The 18674-nt window shown below is 41.1% G+C and overlaps 1 protein-coding gene across 1 annotated transcript; it reads right to left on the bottom strand.

The window, feature by feature from the left end:
- Positions 1-257: 257 nt before the first annotated feature.
- Positions 258-18027, bottom strand: hsd17b12a (hydroxysteroid (17-beta) dehydrogenase 12a). Its single transcript, XM_017432899.3, has 11 exons — positions 17767-18027; positions 9200-9246; positions 8628-8703; positions 6506-6613; positions 5654-5718; positions 5458-5502; positions 5046-5080; positions 4322-4403; positions 3678-3743; positions 3002-3151; positions 258-1412 (listed from the first exon to the last, which is right to left on the bottom strand). The coding sequence occupies exons 1-11, from the start codon at positions 17933-17935 to the stop codon at positions 1272-1274; spliced, it is 984 nt and encodes a 327-aa protein (XP_017288388.1). The 5' UTR covers positions 17936-18027; the 3' UTR covers positions 258-1271.
- Positions 18028-18674: the final 647 nt, after the last annotated feature.

Below are 18674 nucleotides of genomic sequence, written 5' to 3'. Positions count from 1 at the left end.
ACAGATAGACAGATAGACCGATAGATAGATGTGGCATATTTGTTTTAGAACATGAAAGATTGTCATCACAGTGTTGACAGATGTGTCCCAAACCTCTCCACAAGCCAAAATGTACTGAAGAGCTCACTGATCTACAAGTTTATGTCAGCAGTCGTACCTTTTATAAATGTGCATATGAGAACCAAAAGATTAAAGAAGGCCTGACTACAGTTTACCAGAATTTTGATGAGTTCTTTACACACAAAGCAGCGCACAGCTTTTCTGCCAAAGCTTTTATTAACAATAGAAGTTATCAGAATAAATGCAAAGCATTTTACATTTTATTTTCAAGCATTGATAAAAAGACTAGAAAAAACAAAACATTCACAAGACTGTTAAGTCAGACCACATCATATGGGGTACTGTATTGAAATAAACTACAAAAAAAAGTTACCTTAAAAAAAAAATACAGTAAATATTTGGTGATATGTGAACTATTCTTCCAACGGAAGCATTGCTAGTGATGTTATATTATTACAAGTTTGATGCTAAAATTATAAATAGAAGAAAACATTGTGAGTAAGAGGAAGAAACTAGTTCACATGGACAGTGGATAAAAACCTGTCACAAGAAATACAACCACCAAACTCCCCGTCACTGAATCCAACTTTGTTGTTCAGAAAAAGGCACAGTAGAGTTAGAATAAACTTCGTCTTAGAATGAGTGATAAGGTAACCCCACCACAAAGTGACATTTTAAACAGCAAACATGCAATATTAGGAAAATAAAAGAAGGTGAAAGCTCAGTGAAGCAGACAAACTGGGATATTAAAAGAAGCAGATTCTGCCATTTTAAAGATCTAACATAATTAAGTTCTTATCTAGTTTTAAAGTTCTGGGTTTGGCACACATTTTTATACAAATATATAATAAATAACAATATATATAAAAAAAAGATACCCATCACCATTTCCCACTGCTTACAACAGCAGGGGGAACACATCACTTGTTTGGCTTTATTATTCCCATCATGAGTGACAAAAACACATTAAGATCTTTGCCGAGAGCAACAGTTTTTTTAATCCTTTCACTCTGACTTCTTTGGCTGTTTCTCCCCAGGCAAAACTCAGGGCAGAGGGTTGCAGTTTCAAAACTCAAGGTCACACGGGTTCAGATGTGCGTTTCGACTGAAAGGCACAAATTGGTTAAATCTCAGGCAGCTTTGGAGGACTGATCATTACTTCCTTAAATATCGAAAGGGATCGAAAAGGAGCAGCTGCCTGCGTCGTCTTCCTATTCACTCTTCAGGCTCGAGCCGTTCTTCTGCTGTCGCATCTTCCTCCTGTTGAGATAACCCGTGCGCTGCAGGCGGTTCATTCTGGCTCCCAGGAAGATAACAATGCTGCTTGGTACCAGCCTGGTGGTCACCCAGCCCTGCGATCAAGGAAACAGTCCAGATAAATACATGCAGGGAATTTACAACAAACATTTTTGTGATGGAAAGATTAAATTTAGAGACATGCCTTCACTGGGCACAGCAGGATTCTCATGTCATAAGTATGCGTTTCATTCGGGTGCCAGATCAAACTGCTCTAACAAAGACAAGATCTGTGAACTTTTACAAATACATTCTCCCACCATCTTAAAGAGATAGTCTGGTCATTTCTGTAGTGATGTTCTATCATATAGTTAGTACCTAGCCATGACATCATTCATACAGCACAGAGTGTGGAGAAAAGGGCAGCTGAGAAAACTTGCTGACTCGACATGTTGATCGGGTGAACAGATACATTTGTGGCTCAGCACCACCAGCATACACATGTCTGTCCTCAGCACATATATTCATGTAGTAACACTTATGTTGTTCCATTAGGAAAGCAATGATAAGCTAAACAAAAAGGTGTCATGCTAAAGTGTAGAGGTTTAATATTAGCTAATGTAGAGTTCTTTCAAAGTGGAAGGCTTTTAAGAGTTGTTTTATAAGCTTGAAAAGCAGTAAAGAATGGGCCCTAGTTTGATTAGCCATTAGCCTAGCCTGAACAAAGACTTCTATACCAATTTAACAGAACATAACTTAAAAAATGACCAGACTATTCCTTTAAGGAAAACATATTCTGCCACCCAGAATTGTCTTTAACGCTGGGATTTTCTGCTTGACATTTATTTTTTATTAAACTGAAAAATAATGAGACTGACAACTTTTTTTTCCTACCATGTCAACTTTTGTTAGCTTTTTTAAATTATTATTTTTATTATTATAATTTAAAAAAAGGACATATTTTATTAGAAAACTTTTTGTAAAGATTAGAAGGTTAGAAGTCAGCCAGGTTGTATCACGGATATCTACCATAACTGAATGTTAAACTTTGCTAAACTTAAGGATAGTTCAGCCATTTTCAATCAATAACGGAAAAAAGTGAAAAATTACCTTACTTGTCGTAGATAGCTCTTTAAATTTTGGAAGAATGGAGTTGAGTGAAACAGGTCTGACAAGCTGCCGGCTAGTCTGAACACAGCTAAGACTGAAGTGGATCACTGCCGTCTTAAATCAATGCGGATCTTTAGCATTTCACAGCACTTCACCATTTTATAAACCTTTAAATCACCGTCTCATGTTGTTATTTCAGCAGAAATCTGAATTTTTTGCATCAAATGTTCCCAGTCTGCACAGGAAGTGCTACACCTAGCTGCTGCTGCCATTTACCTTTGGAAATATCTGTAAAATTCAGTGTTAAATCCATGTAATCAAATACTGATGGTAGTGTAAAAGGTCTACAAATGTGGTCTTGACTGTTAGCCCTGCTGGACATTTCTCCAAATTGAGGCCATTCAAAAAGCATCTAAACAAGTGAGATACTCATTTGTTCACATTTCTCTTTTAAAAACAGAGACCAACTTCAAAGTGGCTCAACTATCCCATTAAAAAAAGGTGTATTGCCCCCACAAAAAAAAGCAGTTCATTTACCAGTGTCATTAAAAAAAATTAAGTGCAGAGGGTGGGGGGAATAAAAGTCCTTTCTTACCATGACAGCGTGAGGGAAGTAGCCGTTGGTCTGAGTCTGCAGACCCACGGTGTTGAGCTCAGCTGCCACATAACGCTCTGGGGTGGGCTTATCCAGGGTGGGCTTCCTGATACGAGTCATTTTGGTGGCAACAAAGAAGGGCAATACGCTCTGCATAAAGAAAATGTGATTAGCTTTAACAAAAAAATGCACCTTACCCAATATCTTTGCTGTATTTTTTAATGCCCATTATCATAAGGTGAAAATATATTAAAGTTGAAACAACATCTACACACTTTAACCACAAGGTGGCACATGAGTGAATGTACATTCAGATCAGCCAGGGCTTATTTAAAATGACATTAAGTGCCTATGCTTCAAATTGTGGTCTCAGTTTTCAGACTGAAGTTATTTTGTGGATTATATCCATTCAAAAGGATAAAGTTAAAAAGCTCAGCAATAGACCTTTAAACACTTTGATTTATTTTGAGAGACTGACATAATACTGTAAAAAATAAACAAGATGCAGTTTGTGGATGATGCTACACAGAAAACTTCAATGCCAGCTACTCCTAGGAATCTTTGGTTTCAACATTTAAAATGTAAACAAGCTTAAAAAAAAACAAAAAAACAAAGGGTTAACATCATCCTAAAAAGTCCTTTTCACGATGAAAGAAGATTTAATCTTTAAACTCACCTGGATAATGATGCCCTGACGCCTGTACTCCTCCTGGAGGCCACGAGAGAAGAAATCTATAAAGGCCTGCAGACAAAAGGACAAAACACGGTCAAACTTAACAGGCCGCTCTGCTAGCACTGCTGTTTAGTTGAAAGAAATGGGTTAAAAGGAATAGAAAATAAAATGTGTTGTCATAATACAAATTACTAGCCACCACCATGAAAGGTAGGCGATAATGTGGTTGTCTCTGTCTGTGCTCATTGCTAATTTGTTAGTCTGTCTTTTATAAAAATATCTAATGAACCACTGGATGAACTTTAATGAAACTCTCAGAAAGTAATGACTGAATGTACATCTATAACTGATTCAAGATGGCTGCCACAGCTAATCAATCTTACAAAAAAAAAAAACCCCAAACAAATGGAAATAACTGTCAATTTTGCAAATACAGAGCTAAACGTTTGACATGGTAGTAGCTGGAAGTAATCAACTACACATTTTGTGAGCGCTAACAAATTGCACACAATATTGGTTTAAAATACTGGCACAGTAGATGGCAGGCGCTATGCAATGAGTCAAGGAATGCTAGGCCTTTCATTAAGACCAGTCTCTAGAAAGATTTGTCATTTAGAGGGGTCACAAACCCAGATTAAAACACAAACCTTGGTTGCAGAGTAAACTGTAAGCAGCGGGACAGGGTACATGCCGCTGGCAGACGAGATGTTGAGGATAACACCTTTGGACCTAAAGGGGGAAAAAAAAAACCACTTAAAAATAATTTTGTTAAGATAAAATAAGTTTTAAACCACAAGTCAACTTTTTCTAGTTATTTTTTCCCCTCACATTCACAGACTAACTTTTAACCCAATGGGAACTTTATGTCTATAAACATTTACCACACTGACAAATTCACACAAAAGTGGTATTGGAGTGGCACACACACTAAACACAGTGTGGTAGTGGTCGTGTACGTTGCCATGGCAGCCTGTTGCTGCAGTGATGTAGTGAAGATGCTCCAGCCTCACACGGCACCAAATGTGCCTCTGCTGCTATTGGCTGGCGGGAATCACATGGGAAAAGAGGAGCCAATCAGGAGGGAAGAGCACTTTGTGTGAATTGAAAGCTTGTCAGCATTGCGAACAAAGAAGGAGAAGAGATGCAGCGATGGAAACGAGCTCAATGAGGATTTCTTGTCCCACTTCACAGTGAGAAGTGCCAGCTTTATGAAGCAGCATTTCCCCCAGATGCTCTTATTTTAAAAAAATAAACTCAAATGATTTTCTAATTAGAGGATTCTTTTGTTTCGCTCTGTGCCACATCATTCATGACACTGATATTTGACTGCAGTCATGTCGCAAAACATGGAAGCCTGTCATTTGAACTCACCTCCCAACCATTCTGGGCAGCACAAGTCGGGTCATCTACAAAAAGACATCACATTAACAACAGTTCATAAACAACTCAAGAAAAAGAAAAGAAAACAAGGGATGATGGAAACAAGAGGGCAGGAAAAAATAGCTAAAAGTAGAAGGGCTAAAGAGAGAGAGACAAGCAGAAAGCAGCAGAGAGAAAGAGTTGTGTGGGTGGAGAGTACAGACAGCGTTGGTGTAGTCCACCGTTGCTTTGGGAACAACGGAGACTGCAGGTACCACAGCAGGAACAACAGAAAAGGAGGAAAAAGAAAGATACCACAAAACAGGAGAAGATGACTTCCGTAGATTGGCTTCAAAAAACACATTTGGATTGTGCTAATGGTGGCTAGTTTTGGCAGAAAGTGAGCAGAATCCCTCCAACTTACTTGGCACAGTGAGGTCATGTTGACGTTGATCATATTTGTTATGAACTGAAACACACAGATCAACAGTCAGATGAATGAACAGAACTGCACTGATATTCTAAACCCAAGAAGACCAGATTTTTTATTACACATTCAGAATTACACTCTCTGCCAAGGAGGACTTGAGGATTTTCATCCACAAATACAGATCACTCACGTTTTCCAGATCAGGAATGTGGAGGTAGTACTCCGGGTAGGGATAAGACACACCAACATTGTTAACTGTGGAAGAAAAAAAAAAAAAAAAAAAAAAAGAAAAAAAAGAAAAAAAAAAAAAAGGGGAATTACTTCAGTTTTTTTTTTTGTTTTTTGTTTTTTTAAATAAAAACACCATGAGCTTAAATTGTCCTAAAAATTTACCAGAAGGTGGCAGCAAAAGCAAACAAGCTACAGATATGCAGTTACTAAAGACTCAGCCACACCTTGCAACCAGTAGAGCACAACTGGTATCAGAAAAAAAGAACAAAGAGTTCCTTAAATGCTCTGCTCAAAAGGCACAACGTGAACCACGGAACCCAAACCTCTACACATGGCAAACATTTAGAGCTTCTGCATGTCTGTAAACTAAGATATCCAACACAAAATGCATATGGGTAAATTTGATTTGAAATCAAGTTATATAAATGTGGGCATTTACCTGATTAATGATTTATCAAGTTAGCATAATGTGTGAAGGACTTAAAAGAGCCACAATATTTTGCACTTTCACAACATGAGCAACACAGTTTGCACAAAAATGCAAGATGCTTTAAATGTAAGGTAAAAACTTAAGAAAACCTGTCATCAGTTCAATTAAGGCCAAACTGTTCTTGTGAAAGACTGAATATCTCCACACATAAGGAGAAAAGCTCTTTAAAGCTGCCTGACAAAGGTTGTATTTATTTGTTTCCCTCTGTGGGAAAATTCATTACGAAATTACTTTGTTCAGTTGATTCACAGAAAACAAAACAATGAAAATATGCACAAGTTCAATCATCAGGGAGGAAAAGAAGCAACAATCAGCTCTTACCTAGAACCCCGATCTCCAGACCGTCCAGTCCTGCTTCAATCTTGGGATAAATGTCGGTTTTCCCAAAATCGACAGCAACTGTCCTGGTCTCCACTTTGAACTGCTCCTCTGTGAGAGATAAGATTTCATTAGTTATACTGTCGCAGTGAGGCAGAAACTTTGAAAAGTTAAAAGTTACGCTGAACAAATGAAGTTTCTATAAAACAGACAAAAATGACTGAATACAAGATCATTCAGCCTGCTCAATCACACCATGTGTCACAAATGCAGCCAAAACAGATCATTCCTGTTTCCAAAAACTTCAGAGAAAAAGGAGAATTTTTTTGAAAACGGGTCACTGTCAGAGCAGAACTGAAGAGGGCGCTGTGCACCAACAAACCACCCCAGTGGTCTTCCTCGACCCCTCTACCTCATGTTTGACGTGCCTGCTGCAATTAGAATCCATTGTCCAAAGTCTTGTTCAGCAGATAGATGGCAAAAGGGAGAGGAACACCATTACTGGATTTTAGATGTTGAAGCCTCCATAAAGATCTATATCTAGTTTAGAAAGTCAGAACTACAACGAGACATTCTGTTTATCAAACATCATAAAGATGTGATGACTGAAGCAGCACTGTTAGCCATCAAACTGGAGGAGTACTTTGGAGTCAGCCATAAAACACAGCTGAGATTCAAATAATATGATTAAAAGGAAAAAGGAAAAAAAATAGAGGGGAAGCATGCAGAAAGATAAAATTATAGGTGGGACAGGGAGGGTTGCCAGGTTACATGGCAAAGAGGGTGGGTTTGTCAGACTAATCGTGAGCGAGGAGTGCCAGAGTTTGGCAAGCCGCTCCCTGCTCGTGACTACCCATCAGCCCCCTCTTTTGACTTGAAGCACAACAGGGGAAAAACGCTCTGTGGGAACCATCAGGAGACAGATGGAAAAGACACCACCAAGTTGTGGAAATGGCCACCATCAACAGAGGGACGGGTGCACATTCACCATTCAGGCTGTGCTAAAGTCTGAAGCCAGAACAAAGGTGGATAAAAGCCATTTCCTCTCACATGGAAGACCGGTTATCACGAGTTAAAAATCCTGAATGAGTAAAGCCTGATTCATCAATGAGGAAAACGTCAACGAAAGACTTTTCTTTAGCAGACTGGATATTTAACCCATCCTTTTCAGGTTTCAGTTTCATTGTGATTCTATCAAAACATAAGCTAGGCCTAACAGTATGTAAAATATGAAAAGCTGCACCTAAAATGCATGTCAATACCACAATCTATATAAAAATTACAATCTGCGATTCAAATATGAACACCTGTCGCAGCAATAGATTGCCATCCTTCACTCTACACATATGTAAGAGAAAAAGTGTTTGTTTTTTTCCCCACAAACTAAATGTTACATCCTTTTTTTTCTGCTGCCTATCCATGGTCAGGTTGCAGAGGCAACAGGTCCATGGAGGAACACCCAGACATCCTTCTCCCCAGTGACAGTCCAGTTCTTCTGGGGGGGGGGGATCCCAGGCCAGAGAAGTTACAGTCTCTCCAGCAAGTTATGGGTCTGCCCTGAGGTATCCTTCCAGTGGGACATACCATACAGAGAAATCTTATTTCATCTAATTGTATCAAGAATCATTTTCCTTTCTGTCATGATCTGTACTGAATGACCATAGGTGAGGGTTGGAACACAGCTGGACCAGTAAAGAGAGAGAGTTTATTTCATCTCAACTTTTTCTTCATCACAACAGACCAAAACAACACCCTCATTACTGCAAACGATGCCCAGATCCAATGATCCCTCTTCCACTCCATCCCTACATGAAGAAGACTGCCAGATACTTAAACTTTGAGGTGAAGACTCGCCCTCAACAAGGAAGAAGTATTCAACCATTTTCCCACAAGGCTCAGAAAAACTGAAGAGCCAACAATCTTAATTTATATTTAAATTAGTTCTAAATGCATCCCCTTTATGATGGAAAAATGAGGAACTGATGGAGCTGATTGATAGCTGGATGTCGCTGCCTGTTTGTACAACATCCTCACAACTCCCAGCGCTGGGAATCAATCCCAAACGGTTATCTTTAACGCTGCGGAAGCCAACACCCTTTATTACAATACACACACACACACTCACCAAGTGATCTGGCTACATCATTCAACTTGTCCTGCGAGCGGCTGATTAACATCATGGCAAATCCTCGACGAGCCAGCTAAAAAGAAAAAATAAAGGAAAGAAAAGTTTGGTCACAATTTTCCTGCAATTCATTGTGGTCAGTCTAATGATGAAGATTCTAAATTTACTCAAAACCCAACAACTTCATGATGAAGAACATGTTTAATAATGTTTTAAACAGTATTTGCAACTACTGATTAGAACAAGATGACAAATATACACAGCAATAAAAAGAAGCACCAGCTGTTGAGGTTACCCGACTTTACACAGGTGCGTTTAAACTTCTAGAGCATCTAAAATGCATCCAGTCACCACATATGGATAACATATCTGGACTTGTGTACTTCTTACTTTGTCTAAAACAAGATTAAAACCATGGACACCACAAAGAGTGGTCGTAATCAGATGTTTGTTATCCTGGTCTGAACTCTTGTGAGGCTGTGTCCAAGTGTCTCTGGCCTATGAGCAAACATGGTGTGTGTGTGTCAGATTTTCAAAAAATAAATAAATAAATAAGGATCCACAACTCTTACCTCCTCTGCGTAGGATTTCCCAATTCCATCCGTGGCTCCTGTCACAACTGGAGTGAAACAGAAAGACAAAAATACACAAAAAAAGGTGAGTTTTGGTTCTTTTGATAAACTCACAGCACAGCTCGGGTCAAGTCGATATCTTTTTAAGTAAAAGTTTGTGAAATAATTCCGACTAAAATGATTAATTTGAACTTCCCTGTGACTTTGATAAAATGCTTAAGAAGCAAGCTCAGTCTTGCTCCATCAGGGGGGGAAAAAAAGAAGTAATCATCTCAGCACTCGCAAATCGTGTTTTTGCTCAGAAAGTTCTGGCATGTTTGCATCAGGTTTGGCTGCTTTGCAACCTTCAACGCCCGAATGTGGAGCTAAGCCAGAGGTCTTTAAATGCAGACAAAGCAAATCTGTTAAAGACACACCCTGCTATATAACTCACCTGCCACATGGGAAGGACTGCTTTAAGCTCTGCACTGACAGCTTTTTAACTCAGCCAAAAAAAACCCCAACATACCCAAACAGACATAGCAACAGTTTGGGAGTAGATATGCTACAGTTTAAGATGTTCTGAACCAGAGAAAACACAAAGAGCAGATTAAGACAATAGAGAAGCAGATGGAAATGAAGTGACCAAGAAAAAGCAATAAAGGGATTCACGTAGCTCACACCAATAAGTTCTTTAAAAGCTGATTCATTGATGTAAAAAAAAAAAAAAAAAAAAAAAACGAAACAATTTCCTGCAAATGATTTTAGCCCCTAATCAATATTTTAACACCATCAAATCAGACCAGCCGGGCTGAACAAGCTTTTTAGTTGAAAATGTGAACGATTTGATAAATGTAAGGCACAACAGAAGACAGTGAAGAGGCTGAAGCATGAGGAGATGTTTTGGTAGTGTTCAGGGTTTGTCTTCACCTTGTCAAGGAAAAGGGGCTATTTTTAAACCTTCACTGCCCATCAACCCCCAGCCCCTCCTTGATTGATGGGAGGATGGCGAGAAAGGATGGATAAAAGAGGATGAGAAAGAGAGAAATCCAAACCAAAATGCAAGTGGAGACCTTAACATGATGAAGAAACAAAGTGCAGCGGTAGTCTACGCATACAGTTCGTTGTAAATCAGGAATTTATAAGCAAGGCTCAGTGAAAAATTAATAAAGGTAGAGGACATTCTCTTGCAAAGAGCTGAGGAGGGATAAAAAAAACGACAAGATGAGGGGATGCGGAGAGGAGGGGGTGATGACGAACATGGAGAAAGGAGGAGGGTGAAGTGGGGTAGGGAGGGATCCTGGGGGTGGCTAAAAATAGAACTGGAGCGAAGCAAGAGAACAAAAGAGTGGAGGAGAAAGACAGAATAGAGATCACAGTGGAGGAGAAGAGAGGGGTGAGTGAATGAGGAGAGAAGTGAGAATGTGAGAATGAGCAAAGTCAAAAGAGAAACAAGAAGAAAAAGAAGGAAAAAAAAAAAAGACCAAGAATCCCCAGTTATTTTTAAACCTCCCCATGTTAAGAATGAAATGCTCCATGGCAGAAAAGCCTCAATGGGAACAGGCTGTACCAAATCAGGTTCTGGCTGCAGAGGCAGGTGGGGGGCAGAGGCAGGGAGAGGCTACAGTTGCTGCAAAGAAAAATGGCTGTGTGTGTGTGTGTGTGGTGGTGGTGGTGGGGGGCAAGCCTCATCAACATGGAGGTGAATAAGGCTGTTCTACAAGTTTCAGCGTTTATACTTAATGTGAATATTAGACGTGAAGAATGAAAAGCAGCACAACTGGAGCTACAAGTTTACAGCAGTAAAGCAAAGTACCAACACGTGATAAAAAACACCTTTTCAACTCTTAATTAGGTAAATGGACACCTACAAGGAACAATAACTTTAAAAAATAATCTTGAACGAATGAGCTAATTAACACAAGTAAAAACCTCAAGACACCAACTACATTCTTCTTCAAGGAAGACAATAGATGCCACGAAAAGGCAGTTGGGCTGCACGTCATTTGCTCAAACCATCGAGTATCAGGTCGAAGGGATAGAACCTGTAAGGTGGAATGAAAACTGGAATGCACAAGCATGCACGAACAGCACAACTGCTTGAACTATGTGACACACAGTTATGTGCACACGCAATAATGCAAGTATGCGTTACTGCGTGTGGTTAAAATGCAAGTACAGGAGCACCTTGTGAATTCCACCATGTCAGTGCAATCTTTCATACTGATGACGCATGAGTTTGTGTCAGACATGTCACACACTTTAGGAATGCAGTTAGTAGTTTTCCAAGTGCAAAGGTTAAAAACAAGCTTTTATCTAATGACATCCGGACTATGCTATGCATTTGAAATATATGCCCCCCACTCAAAAAAATAAAAAGCACTAGAAATGCTGGGGACATTAAATCAGCACAGCTTAACAGATAATCACTTTTTGAAGATTGTTTTTACTTCCTGCTCTTGTTACAGTAATACTTTGGCTTCAGCAGTGGAAATGAGAAGGCAAAATAAATATGTATTCAAAGATTTGCTCAACACAAAATAATGCAAAACTAAAATAATTTTTGCCTATGAAAAGATTATATGATATTTACATGATGTTACTGCTGAGCCGTAATCAACCAAAACCCATTCCCCTTTTCCAGCGGTCCTCGTGCTTATGAATGGCTGCACTCCTCCCATCCATTATATAATAGTACCCTTTTCTCAATAAACATTGTGAACTGAGTGCGTGTGGATACGTTGGGGGAGGGGGTATATATGGAGACCCTGTGTGCTTCAAGCTTTAAAGAAAATAAATAATCAGAATATTCAGAAAAAAAAAAAAATCTCCCAACGTCCCCCAGCTAAAGCCAGCTGCCTGTTCTCCATTCCAGTGCTCCCAGCAGGATTTAATATCCCCATCACGTGATCATGACATCAGCGACTTAAAGCTCCAGCGCAACAAAGAACACAGATGTAAGCAAGCACGTGAGTGACAGCAGCACTGACGCCACCATGGTGAAAGCATGTTGGCGCACTAAAAAGCTGTGTTAAAAAATAAATTAAAAAAAAAAAAAGGGTTGGTGAAATGGGGGTGGACACCGCCTCACTCATTCCTCCCATCACTTCTCTGAACCCACTGCCCCCCTCTTCATCCCATCACCTTTGAGAAACTGGTCCAGCACTGCTGGATTTAAGGCACCCTGATGGGGGCGCGTTTGCACTGCAGCTCAGCTTTGGCTCCTGCTGCACAACACATTCAGAGAAACTGACATCCCCCGCCAGCCTTTCCTGCCTCCCTCCCTCCTCGGCAGCAGAGCAGCCCCTGCCTGCTCACTATTCCGAGGGTCTAAAAAAAGCAGCAAGAGGAGTAAAAATAGCAGCGCCTCCACTGCCTCGTCTGGGCGCTGCCTGCCGCAACACCTGAATACCAACAAGATGCCACGACAGCCATGGTGATGCTGGATCCTGAGCCCTCCACCCAAAGCCCTAATGCCAGAGTGAGCATTGCAAGCTGGGAGGAGGAAAAACAGGATATGATCAGATGAGCACTGGAAACAGGCAAGAACATGCATCAAGCTGGACCTTGTGTGAGAATCACCATTTGTGTTAGGCAAAAAAAGAATTGGAAAAACAAATCACATTCAGAATCCTAAATCAAGATTCTCAATGAGCAAAGACTGCAGTCTTCGTGTACCCCACTCTCCTTACGTACTGTTATATAATCTGTCGCACCCCAGGAAAGAAAAAAAAAAAAAAAAAAAAATCTCAATCCACCCACCTCTCACATTCAAAAATACACACACAAATGAGGCAAGTGACATGGTTAATGTAAAAGTCAACAAAAATAAAGCTTGAAGGAGATGGTGAGGGAGAGTGAGACAAGAGCAAAAAATAAAACCTGCACTTCAGAGCTGCTCAAGATAGAAACAGTTTCTATATTTGGGCACAGAGAGAAAACATATCCTTGTTTTTCCTCTGTAGCTGCATTCTCTGACTAAAGTAAAAATAAAGTTTTACCCACAACAACTTTGAGATGGCCAAGTTTAAGCATAAAACCCAACTGGCTCAAAGTGATGGGGTGGAGTGGGGGTGGGATGGTATTTGAACTCACTAAATGTAATTGCTTATGTACTACTGGGTAGATTTTCTTTATTAAAATGTTCCTGCTTCTTCATCTTCCTGCCTCTCCAAGAAAAACAAACAACAACAAAAGTGAAAAATTAATGACCCCTGAAAGCAACCTTTTTTAAAGATTTAACAGGGAACCTTTACCCCAGTGAGCCTCCAAATCAGTTATACAACATTCCATCTTCGATATCCCTTTGCGCAATGAATTTATCTGCCAACTTCCTTCAAATATTTGAGCAGAGGTTCGGTGATGAAACTTGATAAATTAAAACTTCATACAGTACATTCTTTCTGAGCCCATCCTAGAAGGTCTGACGTCTGACTGATGGCAGTATCTCCCAACTAAACTACTTTTGGCATCACACCAAATGATAAAAAGTGCCACTTGAAAATGGCGTGACTTTTCACCTACTTCATAAATGTGAAAATGACACCTTGTAAAGGAATTTGAGAGACTGTAGTGTTTTAAAGTTAAAATACTTTTACAGCCTTTTACAGATGAGCCTCCAGAAATTTGCCAGGTGGGGGCCCACTTTAAAGCAATAACAGAACTTTAGGAGTGTTATGTCATAAATGTGATATTTGAAAAATACTTCAGCGTGGGATATAGGCCTATCTCAGTTTTATTTTACCATCGACACTACGGAGAACAGCCCAAACTTACTCAACTCATTGAAGCTTGCTCTCTTCACTCCTAAATTCATATTTAGGATTGAAACCAGCATTCTTTCAAAGAATGCATTTTGACTGCTGCCTTTTATGCTAACGTTTTAAAGATTTTGAGAGATCTGTTAACATTCAGCATATATTGATGATGGCTCTCAGCCACTACCACATCAGATTTTACCTCAATATCTGTAAAATGGACTGAGTTAGTCATTTCTGCATTTGCTTAAGTCAGTAATCCGTGGCAGCCATTTTGAATCAGGTTTACTCCAAAAATTAATCAGACGTACATCCAATGATTATTTTGACAGTTTCATGAAAATCCATCGAGTGGTTCAGAAGATCTTCTGCCAACAAGATTAGCAAATTCATAGAAGTGGGCAACTGGCCCTCTGGCTACCCTTTGCTGGCACCCCTGACAGTCTATGGGCACTTTTGTTTAAGTTTGGTCTTTGACTGGATAAAAACCTTTTTCTGATTTGAGCTCCCCCCCCTCCTCCCTCCCAGCACAAGGGCCCCAAATTTTACTTTTGAAACACTAATCAATAGAAAGTAAGCTTGGAACGGCTTTTAAAGCAGCTTAAGGTTAACTTTTTTTATTAAAAAAAAAAAGTCATCCAAATGCAACATTTCCTTTAAATGTGCTCCTTCAGTCAATGTGAGAACCTGTTGGCAGGTGAAGTATGTGACCGATAAACAGGAGACTGAGAACACCACAATCAGAAAGTGATACTGTAAGGAGTGTCACATACAGAGAAGCACACTCTCTCACAGGATGGGGGTGTGAGATGAAGTGAGAGGGGGAGTAAGAGATTGAAAAGGGCTTAAAATGGGGAGAGATGCAGGGGATTTTATTTTTACCCAGCATCCTTTGCTCAGACACGTGTGATAGAGCGTGTTCGTCACATGAACAGCAGTGCTCTTTCCTCCCACACACAGATAAAGAAGAGTCCCTGCATCATCAGCAATACATTTCATTCACGTGTGCACATTCTCCTCTCTACCATAAATGAACATCTATTCATAAAAAATTAAACACTTAAATTAGTCATAATGCTGCTCCATATTTTGGATTTTCAAAGAACTTTAAATGGTAAACTAGTTTGACTGCCCTTCAGGAGTAATAAAGTCTAAAAATCTTGCATAAGTGCTGACCACAGTCTTAGTCACTCATCCGTTATGCTGATGAATGGCTGCATCCTTCTTATATAATCAAACCGTTTTCTCAATAAACTCACATCCAAGAGGAGAACAGGGAGCGAGGGGGATTTTTCGCAACCCCACCCATCCCCACATAAAGCTCCACTTGGTTTAAATTTATTTCCTTGTAATGGAGTTTTACAAGCATAAAGCAGAACAGACACCAGCTCTCTTATATAATATGAGAAACTGGGGTCTTACACTAAAAGGAGGGGGTGGAAAACTATGTAAACATGCAGAAACTCTTTTGTGCACTATAAATAGATTACTTTTGAATAATTCCTAAGGTTGAATATGTTTGTGACAGAAAGATGATTGTGCGCTACAGGGAATATCTAAAAAAAAAAAAAAAATGCTCCAAAAGTCTAATTTATTTATTTGCAAATTATCACTTCTTTGGTGAAGATTCAGGCAAGGAAGAGCAAAACGTGAGCTGCAGTCTTGGCTGTGGAGAGCAGCAGATGAGGAGTGTGCAGTGCAGTAGGGAGGCTGGGGAAGCCTTTATCACACTGCAATGCTCTGATTCGCCACTAGGGGCCCCTCGATTTAAAAACGGGTCCAGTTACTGGGTTTTCCTGAGAAAAACCTGCTCTGAGAGAGAACACTCCATCTGATGCACCTTTATCTTGCAAAGGTAGCCATGTAATCAGCCGGGTCATCAAGTTTCTTTTTACTAGAACACATGCAAACTGATGGAAACTCTTAGATGATCAGGAAGAGGTTTGTCTGAGATAATGCATTTAAAGTGAAACGCAACAATTGTCTGGGAACTTGAAGCACATTTCTGTAGCTGCATTTGGGGCCACATAAGTCATTTTTTCACAACAAATTAACACTCAACACAAATACATTTAAAGGAGATGAGTTTTACAAACCTAAAATATACTTTTACCATTTCTCAGTTAGAGAGAACACGTTGCAACAGTAGATGCTAAAAGCTGGGGATAAGGAGTCAACACCTGATGTGTGTGTTTAAAGGAAGGGAAAAAAACACCACCGCCTAGACTGGCTGCACCAGCCCACCTGGTCCGACCTGCTGAGGAGGAGGAGGACAGCCCTGGCTCACTTCTCACCACCACCCCACCCCTCATACCTGTTCACCTCCTGCAATCTCCCAACCGTTTTCTGACTGGAGACTCTGGAGTCAGACTGGTCAGACTGGTGGCACGGACTGATTTCAGGGAGTTCACAAAGAATGAAAGAAAAGAAAAAAACGAGTATGGAAGAAGTTCCCTGTTAAATCTTTAAAACTGAATCTGTTCTGGTCACACAAGATGCAGTAAAGAGCCCCCTCTGGTAAGAAGTTAGAATGTGTTGGGGAGGGGAGGGGTGAGGTGGGGTGGGGGAGTAAGCAGTCAGACCAATGGATGACGATGAGCAAGCATGAATCATCAGAGTGCACCGGCATTCCTCCGCATTTATTCAGTCAGAACCACGAGAAAAATAAAATACAATAGAAAAGTCCAATAATGGTTCATAAAGGCGCTCAACCCCGTTGTCACCCATCTTATGGGGCGTCAATTAAACATCACTTATGCAATTAAAAATAATCAGATTACTGGCTGATGTGCGTCATAGGTTACTTACAAGTCTATATAATCAAGAATTTACGCCACCTGAGGTGCTTTTCACCCACCCTTTTAAATCAGAATTATTGTTTTAAGGAAAGAATGTCCACCCTAAATTAAAGCGCCTGGCTCGCAGATTGCGCAGCAAGAGAAGAGGCTCCAGACGCAGCAGTCATCACTGAAGCAGGAGGCTGGAGAAGGAAGTGGGTCAAGCCGAGGCAAGGAGACTCCTCTGAGACTATTAAGTCGCTCAACACGCCGAAAATACTCAACCAGGACGGCTGGGTGGCTTTTATTTGATCCAAACGAGCGCATTGTGTCCAATTTGCTTAATATGATTTTGGTCTTGACATTAAAAAAACAACAACATGTAGGGCAAAAAATAAAGAACTGGGGCAATGTCACCATTTAAGAAAATGACAAGAAAAGTAAGGGAAATGCACATTTTCGGCGCACTAAGACGCGTCAGTCAATCAACTTTGGAAATGGATCTGGGTCACGTTTTTGATGGAGCACCTGGATTTATGCTTCCATTCTGTGGTTCAGTGGGGCTCTGAGAGAAAGAGAGAGAGCACATTTCTGAAAAGTGCGCATAGCCTGCGCAATTTGGCTTATGCCTCACCATTGTGGGGCACCTCCTCCCACACCCCCTCTCTCTCCTCTCCCCCCTCTCCACACACACACCCACAGGGCTTCAAATGTGGGTGAAAACCCTGATTGGAGTTTTGGCAGCACACGGCGAGATACATATATTTTTTTGTTGAGCTAATAAAGCCCAGTAATGTCAATCAGCCAGTCAATCAGCCAGTCAATCAGCTGCTACATCTGCGCTTGTTACGCAACAACAGCCCCTCCAATCCCACCACCCTTGAACTAAAAAGTCACAAAAAACGCACTGGGGATACAGCTTGACTAAGTGCAATAAGTTTGAGACCTTGTTCTGGGGGGGTTGGAAGTCCACCTCTTGTTTTTCTTCACCGTCATGGCGTGAAAGGCAAAAAAAAAGAAAGAAAAAAAAAAACCCTGCTCCAACTCGACTCACCTGCCCATTTGCCCAGCTTCGGAGAGAGAAGCTGTCCGTTCCCCAAGATCCAGATCCTGAAGCCTGTGAGGAGCCTGTAGAGGAGCCACAGCGTCAGGGAGGCCACGGTGAACGCACCGACCCAGAGGAGAGGCGTCTCGGCCCTGCGGATCACTTCCTCCATGTTCATCCAAAGCTTGTGGCGGCGGCTGTCGGTGACTCGGCTTGTGTGAGAGAGTGTGTATGTGGAGACCTCAATTTTAGGCAATGTGCTCTAATTTCCAAGCCACAACGTGAGAGAGACTCCCTTTATAAGGAGGTTGTAGCATCACACACACACTCATATACACACACACACACACTCCCTCAACACTTGTCTAGCCTGATTTGAAGCGCACCGCCCCCCTCTGCTGCTCACCGGCTGCAGAAGCCGTCCCGCAGCTGGTCCTCCACCTCCGATAGGCTCATGTGCCTGTCATTCAACCCCGCAGCTTTCCCTCCCATTCATTCGATTATCTGTATGAGGGAGGGGCGGAGCTGAGAGAGACCGGAGTGCGTTGTGATTGGATGGACATTACGGCAGCTCCCATCCGACCTCAGCCATTGGCTGCTTCTAGAACAGGTTAGACGGTTTCAGTCAGAATTATGAAACGCTCCAAACCCACGCTTCCGACAGAGAAAAACTGCCCTTACCACTTTATGAATGAAAGGATGTTCTCATTGGAGAGGAATGCGTGCCCGCTCCCGCCCAGTGGAGAACATCTGCAGGCAGCTGATTGGCTGAAGTAACGCCAGTCTGTGAGGTCAGTGATGAGCATGAGTCACCCCTCACTTTTAGGTATTCTGTCAGCACTGCGCTGCTGAAAATCACCAAATCACGCGAGGACGGGCGCACGGAGGCACCGCGGCGCACATATCTCCGCACGGAT

The sequence above is a fragment of the Kryptolebias marmoratus genome, linkage group LG11 (assembly GCF_001649575.2).
Source record: "Kryptolebias marmoratus isolate JLee-2015 linkage group LG11, ASM164957v2, whole genome shotgun sequence".
Taxonomy (NCBI): Eukaryota; Metazoa; Chordata; class Actinopteri; order Cyprinodontiformes; family Rivulidae; genus Kryptolebias; species Kryptolebias marmoratus.
The sequence above is the reverse complement of the archived record's forward strand: the minus strand, read 5'-3'. Positions and strand labels throughout refer to the sequence as shown.